This window comes from Anser brachyrhynchus, assembly GCF_964034855.1.
Source record: "Anser brachyrhynchus genome assembly, chromosome: 4".
NCBI lineage: Eukaryota > Metazoa > Chordata > Aves > Anseriformes > Anatidae > Anser > Anser brachyrhynchus.
The window spans coordinates 16,805,433-16,832,470 of NC_137698.1; the positions used below are offsets into that span (position 1 = coordinate 16,805,433).

General features: G+C 42.0%; 1 protein-coding gene across 1 annotated transcript; it reads left to right on the forward strand.

Moving 5' to 3' along the window:
• The first annotated feature begins 490 nt into the window (after positions 1–490).
• On the forward strand, positions 491–19,347 carry MRPL1 (mitochondrial ribosomal protein L1). The gene is made up of 9 exons (XM_080590439.1): positions 491–638; positions 791–896; positions 2,082–2,325; positions 4,098–4,181; positions 5,395–5,466; positions 5,697–5,808; positions 7,235–7,335; positions 15,977–16,058; positions 19,080–19,347. Exons 1-9 carry the CDS (start codon positions 605–607, stop codon positions 19,241–19,243), a joined length of 999 nt encoding a protein of 332 aa, XP_080446565.1. The 5' UTR covers positions 491–604; the 3' UTR covers positions 19,244–19,347.
• The last annotated feature ends 7,691 nt before the right edge of the window (positions 19,348–27,038 follow it).

Genomic DNA, 27,038 nt, shown 5'->3' on the forward strand with positions numbered 1-27,038 from the left:
AGCTGATGTTAACTCACAGGGGAGTTTATTCCACATGGAAATGTCCCTGGTTGTGAGCACTGTGGCTAGGGAAGCAGGAGGAAATCGGGGAGTAGCCGCAGCAGGCTGGCAGTGACTCACGCGGTGCATTTCTCCCGCGACTCGTTCTGCCTTGTTTCTATTTTAGCATGTTTATGGGTAAGATCTGTACTGCACATTTCAGGTTTCTGGCTGCTGTCAGCTTAAACCGTGATGGTTTAAACCCTTTCCCCTGGCAGCCACCGGCTCAGGGCCATGGCAAAGCGATGCGGGGCCTGTCGGGATCTGGGCACGGCGGCGGGCGCACGGTGCCTCACGATCCCCTTAATACTGTCCGCCCAAACCCTCCCTTCACACACATCACGCCACCCGGCCCCCTGAAAGCCCCGAGGGGCGTTTTTTTGGTGCTTGGCCTTCGGACCATGCCGGGACGGCGCCGTTTTCCCCGGCCTTTAAGCAGAGAGCGAAGGGGGTGGGAGGGACCTTGGAGCGGGGGGAACGTTGGGCGCCGGCAGCGGCGCTCGGGGGGACGGCGGGGCGGTGGCGCCGCCGCAGGCTCGGCGGGGCGGCGCGGCGGGCGCGCAAGATGGCGGCCGGCAGCGGCCGCTGCGTGTGGAGAGGTGAAGGGGGGGGGGGCGCGGCTCCCGGGGCCTCGTCTGCGTCCAGCCGGCCGCTTGTCTCCTCGCCCTCACCCGCCCGGGGGTGAAGGGAGCCCGAGGAGGCGGCCGGGCGGCTGGCTGAGGCGCCGTTTGCGTTTATTTTTTTCCCGCAGTTCTGGCCCCGCACTGCCGATGGGCTTTGGCCGGGCTCCGCCAGCCGCTCGCCGCCGCCTCGCCTCGCCCCCCGCAGCCCGTCTGCTGCTACGCTGCGGCCGCCAAGTGAGTGCGTAGTTCTGCCCCTCGGCTGGGCTTTGAGTCCAGGAGGGTCCCGCTGCCCCTGAGGGGGCCGTGGTGGTGGTGTGTGAGGTGTTGCCCTCACTCCGAGCTGCTCTCGGGGGGCTTCCCGCAGGCAGTGGGGTCCCAGGGAAGCAGTGCGGAGAGGGGAGATCAGGGCTGGGCCCGCAGGGAGGGTTTTTGGTAGTGGTTCAAGTAAGGAGTGCAACGGCTGTTGGGGGGGGGGGGAACCCGATGGGTTTTGTTATGTGGTTTTGAAAAGGATGGCTGGGTTACAGCTGAAGGAATCGTGTCAGCTTGGAAGCTGCTGAGCTTATGGAACTGGTTTCAGACCGTTCCTCTTCTTGCCTCACGTTATCATAAAATCACAGCACAGAATATCGTGAGCTGGCAGGGATCCAGAGTGATCATAGAGCCCAAATCCTGGCTCCACAGAGGACCACCCAAAAATCAGACCAGATGTCTGAGAGCGTTGTCCAAACACTTCTCGATTTCCAGCAGGCTCAGTGCTGTGAGCACCGCCTTGGGGAGCCTGTCCCAGTGCCCGACCACCCTCTGGGTGCAGAACCTTTCCCTAACACCCAGCCTGACCCTCCCCTGTCCCAGCTCCGTGCCGTTCCCTTGGGTCCTGTCGCTCTCCCCAGAGAGCAGAGCTCAGCGCCTGACCCTTGTGTGGAACCCAAGCTGAACAAACCAAGTGACCTCAGCTAGACACCTAGATTGCTTTGATGTTTCTTAAAGTCTGATACTGCTGCATAAGTGGGAGAAGAAAAATGCGTTCTGTGCGCGGAACAGCGGAGCATGCTGTACACCAAGAGCGTTGGAATATAGTTAACTTTTTCAATTTTAACCTTCATTTTAATAGAGGAATGGAGCATCCTTTTCTATCTCTATTTTTCCCCCTCATTTTGAGAGCCTTTCAAAATAGCGGAGTTAAAGACTGGAGCTTGTGTTTGTTAACTCCACTGGAAGCTTGATTTGTCTTGGCCATATGAGACAAGTGATTGGAGTGAATTTAAGGATGTTACTTGCTCTTATGTGTAGAGCCTACCTTGGTAACTACTCATTAATTAACTGACCTATGACAGTGTTTACTTCTTTTTCTTGGAGCAAGTGCCAAACTCTTCTGCTGATGATCTAACAATGGTGTTTGTTTTCTTTTTGTCTCAGAAATGCAAAAAGAGGTTCACAAAAGGCCAAGCAGGAAGAAACAAAAAAGAAAAAAGGAATTATCAGGCGGCCTCTGATGAGCAAGCCAGTGGATGATGTGTACTTGACATGGCTTTACAAGCGGCCATCCTATAATGTAGAAGAGGCTGTCGGTATGCTAAAGAAATTTCAGGAACTAGACTTCACATACCCAAAACAGTATGTGTATATTAATGTGTTTCTAGATACGGCACTGCAGAAGAAGGTAAGTTCAAAGAGGATAAGGAGGTGTTCTGATTTTTTTTGTAACATGGGAAGGCTGAGTTTTAAATGTAGAGTAGATGTTTCTGTTGGCCTTCTCAGCTGCTTCTTCCAACTGCTCTGTTTGGCTGTCAGAGTACAGTCTGCTTTTGCAGGTGGCTTTATGCCTTTATTGTGTGTATGCTTATTAAATACGGCTCAAATTCTTGGGGTCAAGGTAAGCACCTTCAAGAATTTCAAAGATGGGCTATTATGTGACTGAAAATCAGGTCCAGGCAGAACAGATCAAACTGAACTTCACATTTGTTTGGGCTTTCCAATTGAAGGTGTGTTACCAAAATCATGCTTATATTTTGTTCTGGATTCTTTGTTACAGGGAGAAGTGTAGATTAGCTTCTTCCCATCTCTGTCCCCTGCCATATTTTTATTTTTGTTTTTCAGTCGTGCGCCTTGAAAGTAGGGTATTGTTTGCTTATGATGTTTTTTGTGGGTACTGTTGGAGTGAAGGCACTTACGCATACACAGCTCTTCTTCCATACCAAGAGGCAGTGAAAGGGAAGCCTTTTTTGTTGTTGTTGTTGTTTTGAAGAACCTTATTTCATCATTTATTTCCCTGGGATCTTTGGGGTTCATGCAAGACCCCTATTTACATTGCTGCATGCCAAAGAGCTGCCGGTATCTTCAGCAATTACTGGGAGATAGTTTCACTTCCCTTGACCACAGTTGGTACCAGTTCCTAGTCAGTATAACAGACTGGACTTGAATCCAGAGCAGAGGGACTTGCTCTGTTACCTTGGTGAAGTGCAAGAGAGCCAGGATTCCTGTTAAGCTGCTAAGACCATCATTTCTGGAGGAGTTTCTTGCAGCTATTTGTTTTTTCTGGCTTGGATTAATGACATGTTCACGTTAAGTGGAAATGTCAATGTGAGCACTTTTCATGACACTAAAAGTGGATGGTGTCCTTGCAAGTCTTCAGAGGATGCTGGTTAAGAAATGAGGAAAAAGTGTGGACAAATTTTTGCTAGGTGACATTTCTTGCGCTCTCAGCTTCAGAGGAGGTTGTTAGGAGTCTGGTCTGAGTGTTGTCTTGGTGGAGTATTTTAGCTTTTATTGCCATTCTTCCCTTTTGTCAGTTCAAAGGCACCTAGCCCAGTTTAGATTTTCCCTGAAACTCTTTCTCCTTCCCTCAGAGCTAGAAAACAGTTTGGTCTCTTTAAAGTTTCTTTCTTTGTGCGTGTAACTAAATATCCCTTTGGTATACCAGAGTCACTTAGAGCTAGATAAGTTTATGCTTTCACAGACCTCTTGTTCCTGCTTCCAGTAGCAGTGAGGCATTCTTAAGCCTTGGTGAGAGACACGTTTCTTGCTGATGCTTTGCATTGGCCACTACCTACTCAGAAACTTAATGTAAATGAGCTGTGACTGCAGAACCCCCCTGTGCGTTACTGTCGGCACCTGAGCGTGGCAGCAGTTCCACGTGCAGGAGTCACTGACCCCAGCCCCTTTCTCTTGGGCAAGCATCAGCATACATAAATCATGTATTTTTATGTTGGTGAAGTCTAGATTCTGCTACTCCAAACCAGACCTACAAAGGCAGTCAGAATCTGTGCATTGTGCTGGTTTATTATGATTATTACGTGCAAGTATATTGTGGTTAAAAATGTTTTAGTCAAAGATGCTTGCATCTGTGCATTTGTGTGGGTGCAAAATTATTTAGTATGACTTGCTCTGAAGTCATGATTTCTTTTTTGTTTCAATATTTTCCTTTATTTTTAGAAAAAAGTAGATCCGTTTGCAAGCACCGTTCTTCTTCCATATCGCTTTACAGACGAAGTGAATAAGGTCCTGGTTTTCACAGAGGTGGGTAAGCACGAGTTACTTAGTTATATGTGCTATGAACCTAGCATGCTCTTGCATGGGATCTAGTCGTGTTGTATGCGCTGTACCTTGTGTTGGGAAGGCTTTCTAAATGCTTTGCAGGATTCTCAAGCCTGTTGAGGATTCATCTTCAGCAGCGCCTTAATGTGTTAACAACCACCTTGAATTTCCTTCATCTTGATATATCTACGTATGCGTAATTTATTCTAGCAATACACTCAGGGAGTGAACATCTGCGTAGGTGTGACTGAGGGAGAGAAATTATTGAAGTCTGTTTGCAGAGTAAAAACTTTGATTATCCTGTAATAAAGGTGGACAGTTTGGTTTAGCAGTCATGTCTAACCTTGCTGTCTGAAGCCTTAGTAGGCAGTGCAAATTAGAAGTTACTCGCAGTGGCTTATGCTGTAACGGCTCGCCATTGAGTGGCGGTGGTGTTCAGTAACTTCTCAAATAAAAAATATAGACAACCAATCTAAATAATACCCTGCCCCGCCTCACCCCCAAACCTTTCATCTGCCGTGCTAGGAGATCAGTGATGTGAAATGGTGTGGAGAGCCTTTGTAGCATCTGTGTGAGGCTAGTTCAGTCTCTTTGCTGTTGTTCTTCGCCTGTTAATCTTTCTAACAAAATAACCTGTATGAAATGATTCTAGAGAAGTGCCCTGGATTTAGTTGATGGTTCTTTGAAAACAGGAAAACCAAAGTTGACTTCTAAATGCTATTTGAAGCAATAGTTTAATAGCACTTTCAGAAGTAAATAGCCGTATTTTATGGTGGTTTTAAGAAGCCTGCTTCATGCTTTTCTTTTAGCTTTGATTAATGGCACATGTTGACTCCACCTAGTGGATGATTGGTTGAAGCTTCCAGAGGATGACGATCAGAGAGAAAGGGCATGGGACAGAGCTGTTCCCCAAAGGGATGATTTTTTTTTTTTTTTTTTATCCAGAAAGAAACTGAAAGCTTGAATACTGCTTTCTATTAGGACTGGAAGTGAACTGGGGTTGCTGCTCCAATACTAAATCGCCAGTGTTAGATATATTTTTTTCATCTCTGGTTTGTCTTAAACTCTTCTTCCCTTCTTAACTAGTATATAGTCCGTTCTTACATCCCGTTGTCAAGGTAAAGAACCTATCCAATGCTGTTGATATAGACTAATTGGTAGTACAGATGCTAATAAATTCTTTTTCTCTCAACAGAATGAGCAAGAAGCTGAAATAGCTCGAGAGAATGGAGCTGCTGTTGTAGGAGGAGTTGAATTAATCAAATGGGTATTTATTTTTTTTTTAAGAATTATCTAAATTAAACATTGTAGCTTTTAACAGTGACCAAGCGGGGAGGGGGCAAAGAACTTAATGTCCAGCAAGCTCTAGCTTGAGGTTAGCAGCCAATATAAAGAGTAAGATACTGGTTTCTGTGCTCTGACATTTTTGTGCATAGAAGTTGTGTACTTCGTTAATTTATTGTGTTCCTAAATATATTTTACCTTGTTTTATTGCAGATTTTGGAAGATGAAATCCAAGTGGACTCCTATGTAGCTGTTCCTGCAATAATGCCTAAACTAATACCATTAAGAGGCAAGCTAAGACGAAAATACCCCAGCACAAAAAGAAGTAAGAAGCATTTTTATTTTTTTAATAAATCTAAGTACTGGGACAAGATTAACTCTTGAGGTGATTTTTTTTTTTTCATGAGGACATATAATTACACTGAGTATTTGACTGCATATGACTGAGCCACTCCTTTTGTCATATGTGAAAGTTGTTTTAGGAACCTAGTACTGTGCCTTTCCCCTGCAACAAAAACGTTGGGATTACGGTCAAGGTAAGTTTTGTCAACTAGTTGTGTGTGTGAGTTAATATCTGATCAACTGTAATAGTACTGCAAACTTTATGGAGTGAAGTTACGTAGGAAAATAGAAACAACTTTGGGGAAAAAAAGATGTTCACTGAGATAGTTGCGCTGTCTGACTGTTGTACAGTTGTTTGGATCCCAGCTACATGACTGCTCTATGTACTTGTCTGTGCTTCTTAATAACAGTATTTATGCTTCTTGTTAGTATAACCTGTTAACTTTTCTGTGTGGTTGCTCCCTTTTCATTATGCTCGAGAAACTTCCTATTCAGATCAGGTTCTCACAGCATCAAATGTCTCTGAATATTTTGTCTCCCTTGCTGACTTGATTTATTTTTGCTGTACTTCGGGGGTCTTTCAAACACAGGAAAAAAGTTATTCACGTGAGCAGCGTCAGTTGCATGAAACGCTAAATCTTGAACCAAATTCCTTTCCCCTGCTGCCCTAACAATGTTTTTACAGGCTGCAGGCAGTGTTTTTAGCCTCCTAAATGTTTGAGGCAAACATACGAACCTGCCCAAAGCATTGCAACAGAATACTCCAGATGTTCGGGGGACAAACAAAAGTTATGTTACGCCATTACAAATTTGCTTGGTTTGTAGGTTATTGGTGGCTGCTTTCTCTTGGAGACACTCAAAGGCATGTGGGAGAAATAATACTTGTAGTTGAAGCAACCGAGTGGTGCTGTAAATCTGTCAGATGAGCTGCAGCTGAGATAACAAAACAGCTGTCTTGACTTGTTCAATGGCTGGACTGGGCCAGGATGTTTCACGTAGTGTGTAATCTTGCTATTGCACAGTTGTGGAGTGTTTGTTTTCAAGGTAGACGCTTGGGGCTTATTCTAAATTTAACTCAGTAGGTTCTGATCTTCCAAACTAATTATATTAGGAATTAGGTAATAATGACTGCTTATGTACGCTCTTCACAGGTTCTTTATTGGAAGTGAAATCTTACTTAACTTTTTTTTTTTTTTTTTTTTACTATATCATCTATTAATGTCTGCTGATTGATGAGGAAGGAATGAATATGGAGAGAGATTTTCATAGAAGATGTGTGAGGGTGCTTCATGAAACTACATTTTTCTTTGGAGTTTAACTGCTTTAGCTGAAACATTGAGTTCTCCCTTTTCTAGCAGTATGTTATGCCCTACTCATAAACATTAACCAGATTTTGTGTCTTTAATTAGATTCTCTGGGCCACGATATCCCCAAAATGCTACAACTCTTTAGAGAAGGTCTAGAGTACACGGTGGAAGACGAGCGCGTGATCAAGACGAGAATAGCAAGAGTAAGTATGGAGAGTTCTTAAGTGTTTCTACTGAGCAGAGTTGAAGTTAGTATTAAAGCAGGGAAGAAAAGTTTTTGACCTGTGCATTCTCAAGATTTTAAGTGTTATTTCACTGACTAAAAAGAACTTTACTGTTTCTTGTGCAACGTGTTCAGCTGATGTGAGCCTTGTATGTCACTGAAGTATGGTGATGGAAGCTGGTTCCACTGGAAGCAAGACATATCTAATGCTGAGAAGTTAAGGATGCCAAGAGTGGGATCTCTGGATCAAACTGTATTCACTTGAACCTAATAATTAAAGGCTGGTTTAATTTAGGAAATTTTTAGTCATGGTTTAATTTTAAGAACTTTTAGTCCTGGTTCAGGGGAGGAAACAAACCAACTGTTTGCACCATACCTGAAACGTAAAATTAATCTGCGCTTTGACTACCGTCATAAGAAACCGGGTTATTGAAGGGTGTCTTTTCTCTTGTTATAGGCTCTTAAGCTTTTTTCCGTATTTTTTTTCCTGTTCCAAATTGTTTTACTTCCATTCTATTTTGTCTATTTGTAATCCTACCCGTTTGTAACTTTAACTGATACTGGTACAGAAAGGAAGTTCACAAGACTTGTGTTCTCTGCAGTTCTGGCTGGTGATATTAGATAAGCAAGTTTGTTGATTTTGGCTAGCTCCTGTGAGTTGTGCATATGAATTTAAAGGGCTTGTTCTTCTGTACAATACCTCAAAACTGCGGTTTTCAGGACTATTCTCCCAAAATGTGTTATGTATTAGATTCTCATACAGGCAGGAGGTATCTTTAGCTGTCTATAAGTCTGATGTGACTACATAAAACACTTCAAATCCATAGATAAAATGGAAAAAGAAAAAAAAAGAAAATACTTTTCAAGTATTTTGCCTGTATTCTATATCTTTAATTTTTTGCTTTGGACTACTTTAATTGTAATCCTCTTGATCAGCCTTTAAAATACTTGCAAATTAAATATCTTTGAAAGTTTTTTTCACACTTAATCTAAAAAAAACAACAACATTTTTTTTTAATAATTTTTTTTAATAACAACAATCAAAACTCGGATAGCTTGACAGCATTCCGTGCAATTGCAGTTGGTTGTACTTGGTATAGCTTCTTACTGCTGTGGTTAGAGTTTCTGAGACTTAAACCACGTCCTGTTACTGCCATGAGCTGCTGGCGTTACAGGGCACCTTAGGTTCTTTGGGTGGCCCAGGCCCTGCATTTCTGTAAGCACTTCTGAAGCTACGGTGCAGCCAGAGATGTCATTTTTTAAATTATAATTAGTAAATAGCAGGTTCTTGTGAATGAGCTCTTAATCTTGGATCGGAAATAGCGTGCTGGGGGTTTACTTGTGCGCAGTTGAGCTGTGGTAAGGTAACATCAGCTCCGTGGCAGAGGTGACTCCACCGCAGTGGAAGTGACGTGTTCAGGGAGTTGGACGCCAGAGGATGACTGTGGTTACGGCTCGTGTAAAATGTCTCCACCCTCTGTAGCTGCTCTCCTGTGCCTGACCTAGTTGTGCTGCTGTTTGTGCAGCGCCGCTGGGAGGAAAGCTGGCACAGGCAAGGCTCTGGGAGGTGGTGGAAGCCTTGAGTGGTTATGCATGTCTGCTCACCACTAAATCAAGAGCTCTTTAAATTTAAACCTTGTCAGTGAGAAAATAATCATTTGTGAATTACACAGAAGTGTAAAGATCTATTGCTGTGTTCCAAGCAGTGGCATAGATGTTTCTGGGACTCTGCCAAGCTGGTGTTTCTCAAAGAGAGCTTTTCCCTTTAGTGCTGCTTGCTGTCTTATGTTGCCTGTTAGTTCAGTTATGGCCCATAGCTTGAAGTAATGCCGCCCTCCCACATAAGTCAGCAGCCTCAGTGGTGTTTTCTTATGTAGTGAGTAATTGAGATGTCTTTGAAAAGCCCAGGAGTTGGCAATAGTTAAGTCTAATTAGTAGATCTGAAGTTGTGAAACCAAGAATGTAAAATCATCTTTTAAGACACAGAGCTTAGAGCAGAAGAGAGACAACTGAGACACTTGGGATGTCTCCTTCAGAATCATGCTATCTGAAGAGGGCAGCTTGAAGTCATTTTTGTTGAGGGTTTTGACACAGCTTTTGAATTGGGATAGGCTGCTGTTGACTGCTATGAAGTATTCTTTCTCCAAAGTTGGAGGTGTTGTCTTTAGAAAATGTAAAGGTGACACCAGGAAGGAGTTTTTGGTTTGTTTCTGTGTCTGTGCAGGGAGCTGCCTGGGAAGCAGTTCTCTTGTGAAATGCAGGAAGGTTATTTTGAGGTGAGACTTAAAAGTTTGTTTGGAAGGATATACATTTTGGGGAGGGACGTGCACAGGAGCACCATTTCCTTTACAGGGTTAGGAGTGTGGAGAGAGGTGTACTGAACCAGAGGCCTCTCAAACTTGGTGAGTGGAAATCATGAGTTGAGGCTGGAAATGGCAATTTGCACTGGCAGTAGCACCTACCTCCCTCGTCTGTCAGCGTCGGGAGGGCCAGAAGTGTCAGTGTCCTTGCAGGCTGTGAGGGACATTGAGCCTTACAATACATACCTCAGCAAGAGCTGAAGGTCTTGCGGAACTCTTGATGGTATGTGCTATACCAAAGTAATGTCTTCCTAGTAATCCTATATGGCAAAAGGCTTGAATTTGGAACAAAACAAGGACTGAGGATGGCGAAAAACATAGCGAAGTAAACTATAGAACAGGAAACAGCACTTTACAACAGCGAGGACCAAGGGCACAGCCTCAGTAAGGGGTATTCTGTGCCTGCATTTTTCTTTCCTATACATTGCTAGTATCTCAGAAGTGCAACCAGCTTGAGTGCCAGGATGAGAAAAGGATATCTGCAGGGTCACCAGGCTCTTACAGAGAAATGCTTTTTTTCCTTTCCCTTCTGACCTTCTTGGGAAGGTTCATAACTGAGCTGAAGCCAGTGAAAGCAAGGCAACACAAAATGGGTCAGTGCTCTTTAACTGATACTGTCTGTCCACTAAATGTTTTCTCCAATTCTGTGGAAATGTTCATCTGCCACGTTTGTCAGCACTTAGCTCTTGGTTTGGGGGCTTTTTTTTTGTTCCTGAAAGCAGAGATGTTCCAGTTCCCGCCTTCGCTGTCATGAGAGGCATTTGACTTCCCTGAATTATGGCAAAATGGAGTCGTTTTATTATGCTGGTGCAGTGCAAAGTAAAATTTGTTAGGAGTTGCTCTAAACCTGCTCTGAAGAGATTTAGTTAACATTTTATATAGAGACATCTGAGGACAAGTTCTTGGAGTTCAGCCGAGTCAAGTGCTTCTCTTGAAATTAAGAGGAAATCTGGTTTTACTTGAATAATGCAGAGACATACAGAGGTTACATATTGTTACGGGATGCTGGTTACAGTACCGTTGTTAATTGCTTGGCGGCTTACTGTGCTCCAGAAATGTCTCACCATTGCTAACAGGTAAAACAGGGCTCTGTTCATCTCTTAGTAGCACCAGGAGACAAAATGTACTTGCTCAGAAAACAGAGCTGTGAACTCATGTCTCTCTTCATGAACTTGTTTCACATTTGACTGAAATAAAAAATAAAGTATTGTTGGTAGTTGGAACTCTAGATCTTGGAGTTGATGGAGCTAAACCGTGAAATGCTGGGGATCTGTGGGTTTTCTGTTCTTGTTAGATTGTCTTATGAGAGCTGTAGTATGGGACTTGGAGTAGATTTCCCCCATGTCAGATGCCACGACTGTAAGCCCAGTTTAAGTGCCTTGAGAACTGATTTAGCTTTCTGGCTGAATGGCTGCTAGGCAGCCCAGGTCTCTGACATGCCGTGAGATAAAGCCATAAAAATTCCAGTTCCCTTTTTGAAACGGCCAGTTTTTAGTGGTTGCATTGCCCTGTAAGTCTTCAGAAAAGCTGGAACCTGAGTTCTGAGTGAAGGTGCCAAAACTCTTAATTTCTGGCTGATTGCAGCCTTCACTGTGGGAGCCCCAGTCCTCATGACTGCAGGTGGGAAGACCCTCAGCTGGAGACCGAGCTGGAAATGCGTAGGTGGATCCGTGCTGATACATGGGTGTTCTGGCCATGCCACCATGGAGGTAAAGTGGCTGGAAGTAGAGGGCAGACTGATCTGCCCCACTCTATGAGGCTCTCTGGAGGGCATTATTTTAGGACTACATGTTAGAGCTTACATTATCCTTCATCCTGGTTGCCTGAAGAAGAGGACGTGTGAACGTTGAGATCAAGGCACAAGCTTTATAGCTCCTTTAAATTTCTTGAATGTGGTGTGAAATGACTCTGTTCTGAACTGAAAGTGACTGTTCTGTTAGAATGGCATGGAAAAGAGGAGGAAAAAGGCTCTCTTTGTCCTCCTTGGGGCAGAAATGAGTAGAACAAAACAAACATGGCAATGCAGGTAGTATTACAGGACTCTTACTGGACACAGGAATGAGGACAGTTGGATTGGTACACTTGGAAGTTAATACCTAACCACGTTTCTTGTACATAACCCTTGCTTATGAGGGAAATGAGGCAGCTTCAGCATGTCAGCTACGGGGTTTTCCTTTTGATGCAGGGGTGCCGTACCTGCTAGTATTTTCATTTATGTTTAGAAGTTATTCTAATTGATTCAATAGTGTTTAAAATATGAGGGACTAAAATGTTAGTAGCTGAGATGGTCAAGTACAGTTCCATTCAATAACAAAAATATGTGAAGAGGGTTATTTCTAAATAAAAGGAAGGGCTACTGGACTTTGTCACTTAACTGAAAGGATCATGGAGTTTCAAACCATTATCTTTTATAGATGAACCAAAACTAGACTTTGTACAATGCTGTACACTGTTAGACCTTGTCTAACTTTGGGAAAGATGGCACGTCCATTTTCTGAAATGCAACAGCAGTATGCCTGGACTAGGGCTTTTTTATCTTGGTGCACCAGAGATGTTCAGAGAAGGTAATGGCAAACAGATGTGCCATTCTTCCTTGGTTTGCCTTGGCATGCTTCTTGTTTTGTTTAATGTGCAGGGCTAGCCATTTTCTGGATTTGTGTAAGTTGGTTGCAGATTGCAGTGGACGTGTAGGTTTGTACATATGTTAGTGCATGACTTGAACTTCAGAGCTGTCAGCTTTGTGGTTAGGTAGGTGGTGTTCTGCTTTGCTTTTTAGCCCAGGCAGTGAAACCATTGTAAAACAAGTCGCAACCTGAAGAAATTGATAGAAATTCCCATCAGGAAGCCTTTTAGCATTACCTTTATTTTTTGTTGCTCAATTAAAAACAACAACAGCAAACCTATGTGTATGTATAGCCTTTTGGATGCATAAATCATACATGCTGCTTCTTTATTTCATATTTACCAAATAAGTCTTTCCACATGATGGTTCCCAGACCGTTAAGTATCTTACAGCATGATCATGAACCTCTCAAATCACACCTCTTCCCTGCACCAAGGAGTGGGAAGGGTTTTTTGTCAGCTGGGGTGTATAAGGCAACAGTTACTTTCAGCCTTTAAGGTTAGCATCTGGAAGACTTGGCTGTCTCACTGTTTTTGGAGGGAGGTTCCTACAGCTCTTGAGCTCGAATGTCTCAAACGTCGTGTTCCTTTTTGGGCATATCCCACTTCCTCCCATGCTGTGCACATTCTCTGTACAGATTCTGCCATGCAAAGCACCTTTGCTGTGTCTAAATGACTTCTGTAGCTAGCTTGACTTGATTCTCCGGTCCCCAGATTCCCAGAGCGTTTAGTTAACTAGCTGGTGATAATCCTGTTTACCACAGTGTTCTGAGTTGTTGGTATTGATAACTTTTTTTATATTGTCAGGTTTTTCTGCCCTGCCATGGCTGCATTCCCTACATACAGCCCTTGTAGTCAAATCAGTAGAGCAGGTGTAGTGCCACGACTGATCTCTTGATACAATTCCCTAAGCGCAGTTTAACACTTAAAGCTAGTGTTTTGATAGCGGGGCATCTTCTAGTTCTTCATTTGCAGATGTATCCACCAAATGGCTGAGTGGGTCTTCTGTGTGTTCAGTTGCAGCCTTCTAAAGATCCTCTAGTAGATTAGAAGCTTTGGGACTTTGTGAATGGAGCTTTAAACATCATCTCTTTTGGTTAAACTTGTACAGTGCTGGATATTCATAGGTAGCTTCTGCCTAGGCAGCAGAGGTAGTGAGAGGTCCTGTTAAAGAAACTTGTTTCTTCCCCCCAGAAAGAACAAATAACTTCTCTGTACCTCCTTACAGCACCTTGTGCTGCTCTAGAGAGAAGCGACCTAAACTATAGTTAGGTAACGCTTCAGTTCTGCGCTCTGGTTTTAGCACATACTGCCATCTTTTCAAGCTCCATTGTGGTTAGGTTGTATTTATACAAAGTGGACTAGAAATAAATTCATAGTTGTTCCCTCTGGAGGCATTGTTATTTGTCAGGGTGGCTCAGGACTTGGATGTTGAGGTCCCACCGGAATCGATCTGAGCAGAGCAGCTCGTGCAGCTTTGGAGATCTGGTCCAGGGTGCTTCTGTCAGTTTGGGGAAGGCTAGAATTAACCTAAATATCTAAGTGCTGATACACAGTGACTGTGCGCACACCAAGAGTTACTGTGGGATACTTTGGTGATGTAGAAGCTACTTTGAAATACTTAAAACCCTTTGGGCATTACCTGTCTTCATTATGGAGCCATCTGCATCTCAAGAAAATTGTGGTACACGATCTCTTGGGATGTGTCATGTTGCATGATGGAATGTAACTCGCTTTGCCCTATTTTCCTGTAGTATCAAACAGGGGATATTAACTAATGTCTTCATATTTTGACATGTTTGTCTTCTCTCATAATGTGTTATAGTTCTTAGAAGAAATTGTAACTTACTGTTTAGAGCAGCTTGCTAGTTCTGTATATTTTGTGTTCTTGCAGGCTTGGTGACAGATGATGAATATTAAGTAGCTCACTCAAGTTGCACAATTGGAGGCTTGCTTGAGACTTGAACCTAGTGCAAGATTAGGAAGCAAACACAGTTCAAGCCTTTATATATAGCTTCTAATTAGTTACTATAATTGTTGAAATTGTTGCAAGTGTTCCTTTATTTTGAATTCTGTACAGCATGGTGAGTCTGTCAGTGAAGTGAAATGCTCAGCATTAGCAAACAAATTTTTACAGCTGTTAATTTATGAAAGATTAAGCACTTCACAGTCAGCCTAACAGTAATAAAGATGAATGGTTACTGGCCTGTGTAACAGAAGAATGGCATTTGGATCAAAAGTCTGCCAGAGGAGCATGAAAAGAAATTAATGGACCAAATCTGGGAGGAGACTAGGGAAGTATAACAAGATTTCTATTGTAATGCATGCCTTTATGGACAAGTGAATTGTTAAAACCTGCTTGTGCTACATTGAGAGGGAGTGGAGAAGGCGGGACCGAGTGATGTCTGTACACTCCACTGAAACAAAGCTAATTCTGTTTAAAAAAAAAAAAAAAAGCAAGCTCATTTTTCTTAATTCCACTTCTGAAACTTCTAGAAAAAGACTTCATAAACATGTCTGGGTGATACGGGTGAGACCAGGGAGATTAAATAAGGCATAGCAGGGCGTTAACGCTAGCAGAACATTAACTCTGAGAAACGTGCGTTAAGCTCTCCAGGAGCTGAGAGAAGTCAGCCCTGGGTTTGACCCGAGGGTGTTCAGGTTTGTGCGTCTCTTCCTCGTGAGTTGCTCATTGTTGAAGAGACTCCAGGTGAGATGAATAGCAGTTGTGGTTTAAGGTGATTAATAGATGAGGGAAGATGGAGATACTAATTTTTTAGCAGCAGTGTTGGTTTACTCCCAAGTATTTGTGATCTGTTCAGTGAGGACTGCTTATGTGCCTGAAGTAGTGTGTAAGTACTTCGTTACGTGAGCACGTCGGGCAGAACCAGGAGCCACCAGTCTACGGTGGATGTCCCATCCAACCTGGCCTTGAACCTCCAGGGATGGGGCATCCACAGCTTCTCTGGGCAACCTGTTCAGCGCCTCACCACCCTCTGAGTGAAGAATTTCCTCCTAACATCTAATCTAAATCTCCCTCATTCAATTTAAAACCGTTCCCCCTTGTCCTGTTATTATCTGCCTGAGCAAAAAGTCCTTCTCCATCTCTTTTTTTAAGCCCCCTTTAAGTATTGGAAAGCTGCAATGAGGTCACCCCAGAGCCTTCTCTTCTTCAGGCTGAACATCCCCAGCTCTCTCAGTCTTTCTTCGTAGGAGAGGTGCTCCAGCCCTCTGATCAACTTCGTGGCCTTCCTGTGGACCCGTTCTAACAGATCCCTGCATCCTTCTTATGCTGGGGGCCCATATTTAATACTTAATTTCAGTACTATTTCACAAAAGCACTTTTATGTGGGTTGTTTTTAAAAACATCTTTAAGGCTACATGTTGTATACAGAGTCATGGGAATGGAATAATTGAATGTCATGAGTAGAGAGAAGGAAAATAACGATAAAAATACAGCCTTGTATACTTCTCAGAGTCATTTTGATGAGGCCATTAATGGGATTTGTAACTCTTTTAACAGGGATACAGAGAAACAAGATGTATCCAAATGAAATATGTTCATACCCAGCACATACTGATTTATTAATCTAAGGGTTTAAGTATCACCATGGCTAATTCTGCATTATTCTTTTTCAGCTGGATATGCCTACTGAGCAGATAGTTGCCAATCTAAAAACAATTTTAGAGGATATCTGCAAATTCAAGCCATCAAGTTCTGGTAAGTAGCTGTTCTTCCAGTCTATTAGTTGAAGCTCTAGAAACAAAATAAAGAAATGATTATTAACCAGGGTGTCATTAAATGACCTCATTGCTTTGTCTACTTGGGACGGGAGGAGGGAGCTGTTAGGCTACTCAGTGAATTAACGCTTGACAGCTTGACAGCACTTAAGGACATGAATAGTGTCTGCTCTTATTGACGTGAACTCTCATTGCACTGCAGAAGTGTCTGTGTGAGGAAAGAAGTGAGATGATGTACAAAACTGAGTTGGCGGGTTGATGCTTAAATGGATTATAACAATACATTGGAATCCTTGTGAGACATGGGGGTCTTCAGGGTATGGGTGGATTGGTTTACACCACTTGAAGCTGAATACAAAGAATCCGAACCCAGAATCCACCTGCAGTTGCTTAAGACAACGCCAGTGCTTCAGCTAACATCTAGTCTGATACTAACTACCCGTTTGAATATATACAACCATTTTTTTCTGTCGCCAAGATGTTTTTTAAATTTCTGCTGTTCCTGGTGCAAAGCTGTTAATCTTTTCTTTTCCTTCTCTAACTGAATGATCATGTTACAAAGGAGTAAAAGCATGAATTCGGCATGCTGTTCCTGTGGGTTCTGCTCACTGTTCTTTTGTAAAGAATTTGACCAACTAATATACTAGCTGTTCTTTTTCATATTGAAGTAAATGTAAAACAGATGTCAGTTGCATTACTGGAGTGGAAACAGTGATTTAAAAACATAATTCTAGGGAAGAATAGCCTTCTGTAATCTAACCAACCAATTTTTATATTAATATTGGTTTAATGTCTGCAAAAAAGAGTCAAATTTTGTCTCTTCCACTGATGCTCTGACTGTACAAACAGAATGGACCGTGAAAAGCAAACTAAACAAGCCTTTGGAAGCATTTAATCCCAAATAAAAGTATAAGGGGTTAGTTGACTAAAAATAAAACTAAATAAAAGCAGAAAGTCATGATTTTTTTTTTTATTGATGAGATTCATATATCAACTACACCAACTTGGTTAAGTAAGGGTAAGCCGTTCTGGACTTGATAACGTTTCTGTTTGTTTGCTGGTATCAAGCTTGATGACTGTGGTGTGTTTCTTTTGTCTTGTTCTTACTTGCTTGGTCAAAAATATTTGCCATTTGTAGGAAGCAAGCGTGGTCCTCAACATATCTTTACAGGAAGGGAATCTAGGTAGGCTTGCTAATTGTCAGTCGCTTCGTTTACAGATTTCTGTTCGTTTTAGATTTTCCATATGTAGTAGTGTGTCTTCGTGCAACTATGCAGTTACCACTAAAAAGGCATCCCTCTGCAAGTCACTTGATCTAATGCAAGGCTAAAAATACCACCAGCCATATGTTCTCAGAGTATAATGTAGTTCTAATTAATCCTCCACAAAGAAATTGGGTTATTTCTGTAGTGCCTCTTGTCAAAAGACTCCTTCAGCATTTGTTGGTAGGATCCTGAAATAGGATTGTTTGGGCTATTTTGGTGCTCTCTATCACGCACGCCTGAATATTTGTGCGATCAACAGGTGGCTAGTTAATTTTTGTGAAGTTGCAAATAGGGGAAAGCCAATTGTAATGTGTTTTGGAGCCTACAGCAGCTTTTTTTTTTTTTTGACATGGTTGTTCTGACCTGACCACTCAGTGAGGGGTGGAGTGGGAGGGTTGGAAATGAACTCAGTGCCCATGTGGTCATCTTTACTAGGATTAAAATGTTAGAAAGAGGGCTTAATTATTGTATATAAGGAATTGTGAACACTCAGAAGCCAAGCTATGTAGGGATGGCATTGACATCATGAAGATGAAAGGATGATTGGAGTTGACCTGAGAGAATGTTATTTGCTGTATGTGGGAAGAGTGTGTTGTGTTAATATATCTATCATCATTTATTTCAGTCTTTTGACTTGTTAGGTTTCTCACCTTGAAATGTATTCTTCCTGCTCTATGGGATTGGTTTGCTTTTTTTTTTTCTTTGTACTAGGGGCTCTATTTTAGCTATCAGACATGTATCATCTCTACTGCTTCCTAATCATCTTGATCGGATATGTGTGTGTTACAAATAACCACAACATCTTAGCCTTTTCCTCCACAGTCTGGGTTTTATTCAGTTCCTTTCCAAATCCAAAGGGAACTTGAAAACCGCTGCCTACCTCAGCAGCCCCTTCCTCAAATGCATGCTGTTGTCCTTACCTTTGCCTCCTGTGCAGCTTCAATCCAAAATGCAGATGTGATTGACAGATAATCAGACTGCACTTCACAGAACTTTCCTGCATTGCTCCCTCTGCTGCTCTGGAGGAGGAATAGGGAGGAAGCATGTGTTGGACTTTCTGCCTTGAGCTCGGTATTATTTCCACTGCTTTGTAATACCCAAATAATTTCTTGGAGAGCACAGGATAGCAGAGCACCATTCTTAACCCATGCAGAAGCTATGGGTGCTACATGTTGTGGTAGATAAAAATGTAGGGTTTTGTTCGTGGAATGGCATGCCTGTTGCCTTTAAAAAGCAGGCTTTTCACTTATGCTTATATGTCAAGCGCTTCCCAAGGCACTCTTCAGAAAACTGGATCCTAGGCTGGTGTATTTGACTGCTGGAAGAAAAGCTGTTAGGTTGTCAGGAACTTCCCATCTGTAATTTGCTAGTCAGACTAGATTCCAAATTGACTTGATTTTTTTCTATACTTTAGAGGAGACTGTGTATGTGTGTGTAGCTTGATTTGTATGTTCCAAGGCCCAGGAATATCAATTATGTCAACTGCTGGTGAGGTACTGAAGGAATAAGGTAGCCATTGTGTTACTACCTTTTTGTAGCACCAGAGTGTGAAGTGCATTTTGAGCCCTATCTGGCAGGGTGCATGTTAAACTGTCTGTACTGAAATGATTTGTCTACTCATACCGTTCTGTGACTGTCATACACCTGACACGATCTAGATTAGTACTAAGGTAACTCAGCCTGGAGACACAAAAAGTGTTGGAGTAACTAAATTGGTGGCGTCCTTTGTTTTGTAGGTCCCTTTGTGCAGAAGTTGGTTATTAGATCTTCAACCAGTGAAGGCTTGCTATTGAACCTTGATGGACTTCTTCCTGAGGTAGAGAAAGTAGAAGAAAAAGAAGAAGAAACAATGGAAGGAGATGATGAAGAAAAACCTGTTCAAGAATCTGTTAGTACCTGATGCCTTTCCTTGTAGATCTGATGATCAGGCTTGGAAAGCAAATGGTGGATTTCAAATCATATTCTGTGAAAAGGAAAAATAAATACACAAGTTTCATTTTTAAATTCTGTGTAACAAGTAACTATGTCACAAACGGGAGTATGTTGTCAAAACTGAAGACACTAAGTTTCTTCTTTTTGGTAGCTGACAGTTCCCTAATTTGTGTTTTTTTTTTTTTTTCTTTGCACATAATAGTTCTTAGTCTAATAAATGTAGTGCTGTAAGCTCGAGGTACTGCTATCCAATTTCCACAGCTGCAGCTGAAAGGCCAGCACGTGTTATATCCATAATGCTGGGTTTTCTACTCTGTTGAAATTGCAAAATTGTTCAGTGTTTTTGTCTGTTAGACCCAACCTCACACAGAGAAGCTAATGCAGTTACTTCTGGAAAGCTGCTGTATAACTTGCCAAGAGAAAAGCTAGATTTTAATTTACCATCCTGTTTTCTGCAAAATCAGAGGTGGTTTTGCTTTTGAGTTGGTGGGAGCCACGTTTGCATGATGCTTATGGTATCCCACTTTGTTTTCATTTAATCTACATACATAGAGGTGTGATGTATGGGTTTCTGTTCTACTTGGCACTCTGAAATTACTTCTGAATGTGGGATTGCCTTTGTGACAAACTTTAATAGTTGATTTTTTTTCTACAGAAAAAAACGGATTATCTTCTTCGAGAGGAGTGATTGTGCACCCTCTTTTTCTAACAACACTTCGTCAATGCATAATTGATATTATGCCCCTCAGCGAACCCAATTAGTGGCTTGTTTGTACTACCCTGGAAAGAGTTGATCTTAAACTATTTTGAGATGAGACCTGAGTGAAGCTACAAAATTTAAGTATCCCTTTCTGGTCGGCCAAAGAGGTTCCTTTTGATGGGCTTCCAAATAACCACAAGGGATAAGCGGATATGTTTTGAAGGGGCGCAAGAGGCAGCTTCACAACAAGCAGGAGGTCTTGGTTCCATACTGGTGAAGAAGCCTAAGGAGCCTAAGAAGGCTCCTGCGGTATGCTTTGTGTTGAGACTTTGCCTCAAAATGCTGACTGATGCCTTAGGAGTATTTCATGTGTTACCAGCTGGGAATGAAGAGCACGTACATAAGAGCAGCAGTGAGTAGCTAGGATATGTAGGGCCGTGGTCCTGTGCTGGGTTAGTTATCTCGAGAGTGCACGGACCACTAGACTTGGCTTAGAAAATCCCGATTTGCTCATTGGGTGGAGGCTCCCCAACTCCTCTGCCAGTGTACAGGGAGAAAAAAAAAAAAGGCTGTTGGGTCCCTTTTTGGTTATGTATTAGCTTAGCTTGTTCCTTTGACTCATGGTAACTATGAATACCACTTAGCTTTGGTGGAAAATCTTGAAGGTAAAGGCTTCTTAGTTGGAATGGAGATCTCTTTTAGGAATAGCACAGTTTGACAAATGAATTAAACTCTTGTTGGGGTTTGAGCTCTTACACCAGAAGGCTCAACTTGGCAATGTTTCAACTTTTTGCACAGTTAGCTTTTTGTTCTTGAGGGCTAGTTGGTGTGGGTCAAACCAATTAAAAACAAAACACCAACCCTTTTTTTGCAACAGGTAGTAATGAGTGTGCTTGTAGTGTGATCCTGTCATTCTGCTCAATTTAATTCAGTTTGTGTGGCAATTGCTGTGACCTGTTATTTTGCCTATTTGTATTTTTTTTTTCCAGCATAGTTCTTAATTATTAACTGGAGACCAGAAAAAATATCCATGCGTCTTTTAACTGGCTGGTTAAAAAACAGGTGTTTTTCCACCTTGCTGCAGAATTTTTCTCAGCTTTCTGCACGTTGTTTCCAGCAGGTGGCATTCTTGTTTCCCGTATGTAGGGTTGTTAGGGGAAGTTTCTTGCTGATATTTTTGTGTTTCATTGCTAGACATATGCTAGTAGAAAGGAATCCAAAGAATTAAGATGATTCCAGAAAGGATAGGCCATATAAAAGGGGATGAGGTTATCCAAACCTGGAGGGGTAGCTTGTGTTTGGGGCTTTAAATCATTCCTTTTATTGGACGTGAGTTGTTGATTTGTTTTTGAGGAGGTTACCCATATATGCTTAGAAATCCTTGTGCCTCTATCTGAAGCATTTGGCTGTGGTCAGTCAGGGTGCCTGACAGCTTGCTGCTAGGCCACACTGCTGTTTCTTTAAGTATGTGGAGTGCTTTATGCAATTTCATCAGAAAATTGTCTTAAGGGTAAAGGAAGGCTTCGCGCTAACTTCAGTAGACTTTCTATGTAGTATTTGCAAAAAGGCAATGTCAGTACTTCTGAATAGCTATATAAACAACCTTGGCTATGGGCTGTGCTCATGCCTTGTGGAAAGAAGAAATATCAACCGATGTTTGTGGAAGTGAGTTGGTGCGACTGGCAGAAATACTGTGTCAAATATATTCAGTGAAGTTAACTGACCTAAACATCAAATTTGGTCCAATCCTAGCTAGATCAAGAAAAGAGGTATTGCAAGGGGAGGTGTTTCCCTATAAAAACGTGTGTATCCATGATTAGTTGAGACAGAATTGGCAACTTTCAGAAGACATAGAAAGATATATAATAAAGAGAAATGTTTTTTTCTGAAGCATTAGATTCCAAAGCATTAGCATTGAAGTTTAGGTTTAATTTTAAAATGTATTTAAGACACCCTGTGTCTTAAATAGCTGGCTGTGCTGATTGCTGGCTGTGTGCAAGCAAGTCTAGTTTACGCCAGCGTAGAGCGGAGGAGCAACTTACTCTGCAACAAAAGGCTTGATTGCTTTTGACAATGTTTTCTGAGATGACTTTTTCTAATGAACATGATCAATTTTTTCTACAAGTTCCTTGCCTGTACGATGTCTAGCTTCATTAGCTCAAGTACAGCTTCCTCTAAAGGTACATCACTTATACGGTAAGCTTTTTTTTTTTTTTAACTTGGAGTTTGTACATAGGTCTGAACAGGGAAGATCAAGCCATGGGAGGTGTGCCTTGGCTTGAGGATGTCTCTTAAGCTTCTGCGCAACTCAGATAGTTCACGAGCAATTGATTAACACTTTTAGCAAAAAGTAGGATTTTTTTACAGGGTTCCACTCTGCAGAGAAAGTTTTATGTGTGCATGTAAGCAAACAGCATCTTTAGCACTAACAAATTGTATATACGAGTAATGCTATGAGATATTGTTATGTGCTGTTTGTGACTGCAGTGGAACATGATGAAGGTAAGATACCTGCTGATATAGACAAGTTAGGCTTATGATATCATTTGCCTAGGTTTCTTGGTCTCATGTAGTTTTCTTGACTTATTTCAGATTTTACTATCCGTTGTTGCAGGCCTGTTGTTTAGAAGATGGGTGTTCTGTTTTATTTAGCAATGCTTAAGCATAAATACACAGGTGAACGTATCTCAGGCTGACTGCCGAATGTATTTTCAGAGAATAAAAATGTGGAGTACTGTATATTCCTTCAGAAATGCATACTTTGAAAATTTGAACGCTGTGGCAATACTGTAAATCTGAATCTCTAGAGGTCAGGTGAGGAAAAAAATAGCTAATGAACTCAGCAAACTGTACCTGAACAAATGCATCTGAAAATCTTGCAGTTTTGAGTACGCCATGTTACTAATTGATGTAGTAATAATGCTCCTGGCCTTCATAATACCGAAACGGCATTATACAAAACGTTGTTTATATTATGATTTTATCCTGAAATGTTTGATGGAGATAGAGGAGAGATGAAAAGGAGGAAGACAACCTGTGATTGATCCCCTGTAATAAGCTTAGTCCCAAAACAAGCAGAGTAGGAACTGTTGTATGTGTGGTTTTTGTGCCAGTGTGCCTTGGAAACCTGTTTAATTGTCATGTAAGCATAACTAAGATGGTGTCGCTTGCATCTAGCTATGAATACTACTGTACTATTTGCCAAGTGTGGTTTTGTAATGCTTTGGTGGTTTCTGATTTAGTTATGGCAGTATATAAATTGGTTATCTGTCCTGAACATTAAGTTCTTGTAAGTCACGTATGATAAGAGGCAGCCCTTTGCCAGCGTTTCTGTTAATGAATGCTTAATACTCCTTCGGTAGGTAAATAGAGCAGAGATCTTCCATCAAAAGCAAAACTCCATTAACCCAGGTCTGTCTCCTTGTGAAAAGGAGGGAGTGCTGCAGTGTACTTTGTAATGCAGATGATGTATGATTGCTTTTAAAATTATCCCATATGAAACTGCTGTATAACTAAGGGGAAGCAGGCAATGAACTTAAATTCCCAGTTGATACTTAGAGAAAAATGTGCCCAAACAAGGAAGAAATTACAATGGAAGCGTGTGTGCAGTTGTGGGGAATGAAGGGTTTAGGCTGTCAGCCTAAACCTGGACTTGTATGGAAATTAGTTGCACTCCAAAAAACTTCAATCTGGGTAGGTCAACCTGAGTTCACAGAGCTTTTGCTGTAAACTATGGCACAGAGGTAAAGCTAGAGCAGGATAGGGATGTTGCAAATGCAGCGTTCAAAACTGATGCACGAAAGGACTGGCTGGGGATTTCCCAGGTTGCTCACTGTTGGGATTAGCACTAGTCCCACAGTTGCCATTTTGCCGTACTGTAACGGAGCACTGCCTCCAAAATGTCAAGTAACATCAGCCTTGTACACATCCTGATTTAACTTGTCAGGTCCGGGCTCCCTCGTTAATTTTTCCAGAGCTGCCAAGTCCTGCTGCGTGCTGCCCCTGCTCTGAAAGTTAGGCTGGCCTAAGGTGTCAGGCTGAGCGCTTCGTTTGGAGCAAACAAAACTGCTTGGAAAATCTGGGCTCAGCACGATGCTTGTCTGGGTGATGTCACTGATGAAGTCTTGTTTAAACATCCCATGGTGCCTACAATGAATAAGGTCATTCTAGATGCAGAGACAGGTTTTGTCTGTAACATACAATGCATGGAAATGAGAAGGTGAAGGAAATGTCATTAACAAAATCCCTAACTACTGTGCAAAAGGGGACAGTGTGGGGCAGTAAAAGTGGTGTTCCAAGCACTTTCTGTTCCAGAAGTTCCTCCTTCGTGCACAAAGGTGAGAAAAACACCTTTAAAAGCAAGAAGGGAAGGAGTAGTGGAACGGAAATCTGGCTAGCATGGCTACGTTCATGTTCTGCAGTACCGTTGGCATTGTCAGTCTGGATTGTGGTCTCCCAATTTTGGGTGAAGCTAATGCTAAGCTTAGTTCTGCCCATAGGATAAAACTTCCATTGACTTAATTAGGAGAGGGGGAAATGAAGCTGTCATGACTGACTGAAAATACAATATGGCACCCTGCTATGAGGAAGAGGCTTTGTGAGAAAGTGGGCTTGGGTTGACATCTAAGGCTTAGTACTGTTTTTCATCAGTGGCCTTCAACATAAGATGCTTATTTTTAGGGTTACCTGTACCTGTGGTGGGTAACATTCCGTCACCTTGCAAAGGCAGGCACTCATTTGAGAGGCTTTTGAGAACAAAGATGAGGCTTTCTGCTAAAACAGCCTATGAAAAATGTAAAAATAGTCAAAACAGAGCGGAATTTGCTACCATAAAGTTCCATTAAGTTAAATGTGAGACAGTTTTCTAGCTCCAAGAGTATTTGGGGAAAGAAAGGGGGAAAGTTGTTCGTCCAAAATTGCTAGGAAGTTGGAAATGCCGAGTGAGGAAGCAGTTACTGCCCTTGGTAACCTCATGATGCTGTATTGTTTTGGTCAGTGGTGGAGCTAGACAGGTATACGTTAGGGCTGTGACCGTGGGAAACTGCTCGGTGTGATCCTCAGTGGGGCAGCAGGACTCTTCAGGGCCCAATATGTTGTGCTAGGTTATCTTTATATCTTTATATCACAAACCCGTGCTGATGGTATTTCTTTGCAGCTGGAGTTGTAGTGGTCTTTGTGGGTTTTGTTGAAGTGGAGAAACATTTGGGTGACTTTTCCCTCATCTTAAAGAAAACTTAGTTGGAAACAAACAAAACCCCACTGAAGCCTAATTTTACTTTTTTAACTAAAAAAAAAAAAAAAAAGGATAGTGATTAACAAATGCTTTCTTCTCTCCTGAAAGCGTCATCTTTCCAGCAGGAGGAGTCCTGTGATTACAGTGCTAGCTGCAAGGCCTCTGAGTTGGTCATTAGGAGGAAACTGACTGGAGTGGAAATGAGAGCAGCAAGGCAAATGGCACTTCAGTGTTTTTTCTTTATGACGCTCCTTGTAGGAAGGCAGTTAAGCCTCATTTCCCAGCATTAGTGAAATCTGGTTATGACAAAACAAAATTGTAAATGACCTGTATACAGGCTAACTACTACTCAAAGCCTTAAGAAAAGATGGCATGCTAACAGGGTGGGTAGTGACTTTACACCAGAGGTGCCCTGTGGGGAAGAAAAGAAAAATATTTCAGGGGATCTGAACCATTGCAAATACATTTCCTTTCACAGGGCTTTCCCAAGCATACTTGTTCCCATCTTTCAGGGTTTGTTGGGGATGGGAGTGGATTTGGGGGACTGGAACAGTGAGATAAAAACAGAGTCCTGGTTGGCAGTACGCATGCAGATGTGCTAGGCAGTAGAAAAATGTTTAATGCTGAGGTTTGTGGAAAGAGCATGCTGGATTGATTTCCAGGGTGCTGCCTGGTGACTTCTGTACTTTGTCATCTGGGTGCTGCTGGACTGACTGCAGCTCTGCTAGAAAGCTGTACTGCGTGAGCATGGTCAATCATATGTTTCCCCAAAACTAAAGACCGGGTGGGCACATGCTTTTTGTAGCCAGTATATGTGCACGTTTGCATTGGCTATCCAAAACTGAAATGCAGTCACCCTATAAAGAGAAGGGAGGAAACTTCCTCCCTGAGAAGGGAGGAAACTGCTGGGCGCTCAGTTTGGGAAACGCTTTTTTCTGCTTTCACTAACAGGGCTGTGTGTAGATGAGGAGGCGATGAAAGCCCAAGTTCGTCATTATTTAAAGGCGTATTTTAAAAATATATTTTTAAATCCCTTCAAGAATCCAGCATCAATAGCAGTTTGAGATGCATACTTTATCTTTTAATAACCTAATCTCAGTGTATTTTTAAAATATTCATTAACAAAACCTTTTATGTTATGCATAGTGCACAGAGGTAGTCTCTTACTCCTTGTCCATGTAGAGACAGTGGGAAAAGATTGGATTTTTCTTTATTTCAGTAATGATTTGTGGTCTCGCATATTCTGTGAAGAGGTGAAATGTGCACTAAACATATAGCTGTCAGGATCGCGGATTCTTCTTAAAGCATGTCACAGTGGCCTTCAAGGTATCATTTCCCAAAGGTCTTTGAAAGGAAAAGGTGCTACCTAGAAAAAAGTTGGTAATCTTAGAACTAAAACCAAGGATAGGCATTGTATCCTAGTGTAGTGAGCTACAGACTTAAAGGCATCATGTTAAAGTTACATCTGTCCTCTCTAAATATATGTATTTATTAAAAGCAAAATGACAACAAGACAATTTTACTGACCTTTGAGAAGAGAGTGACTGAAATGCAAGACAGAGGAGTCAAAGGTGGCTAGGGTGTATCAGGCTTCATGCTGCATGGGAGCAAGCTCCATCTCCTAGCTTTATCACAGCATCAGAATATTACGAAAGGAAGTTGTTTTCTCTTTGGTCAGATAAAACCCTTTCAGTGCTTTATCTCAAGCTTAGGTTAGATTTTTTTTTTTTTTAAATTAAAGTAGTAAATCCTTCATCCTTCTGGGTAAAAAAGTACCATCAGTAAACAACCCTGAACACATTAAAGTCGGGCAAAGCTTCTAGTCAATGA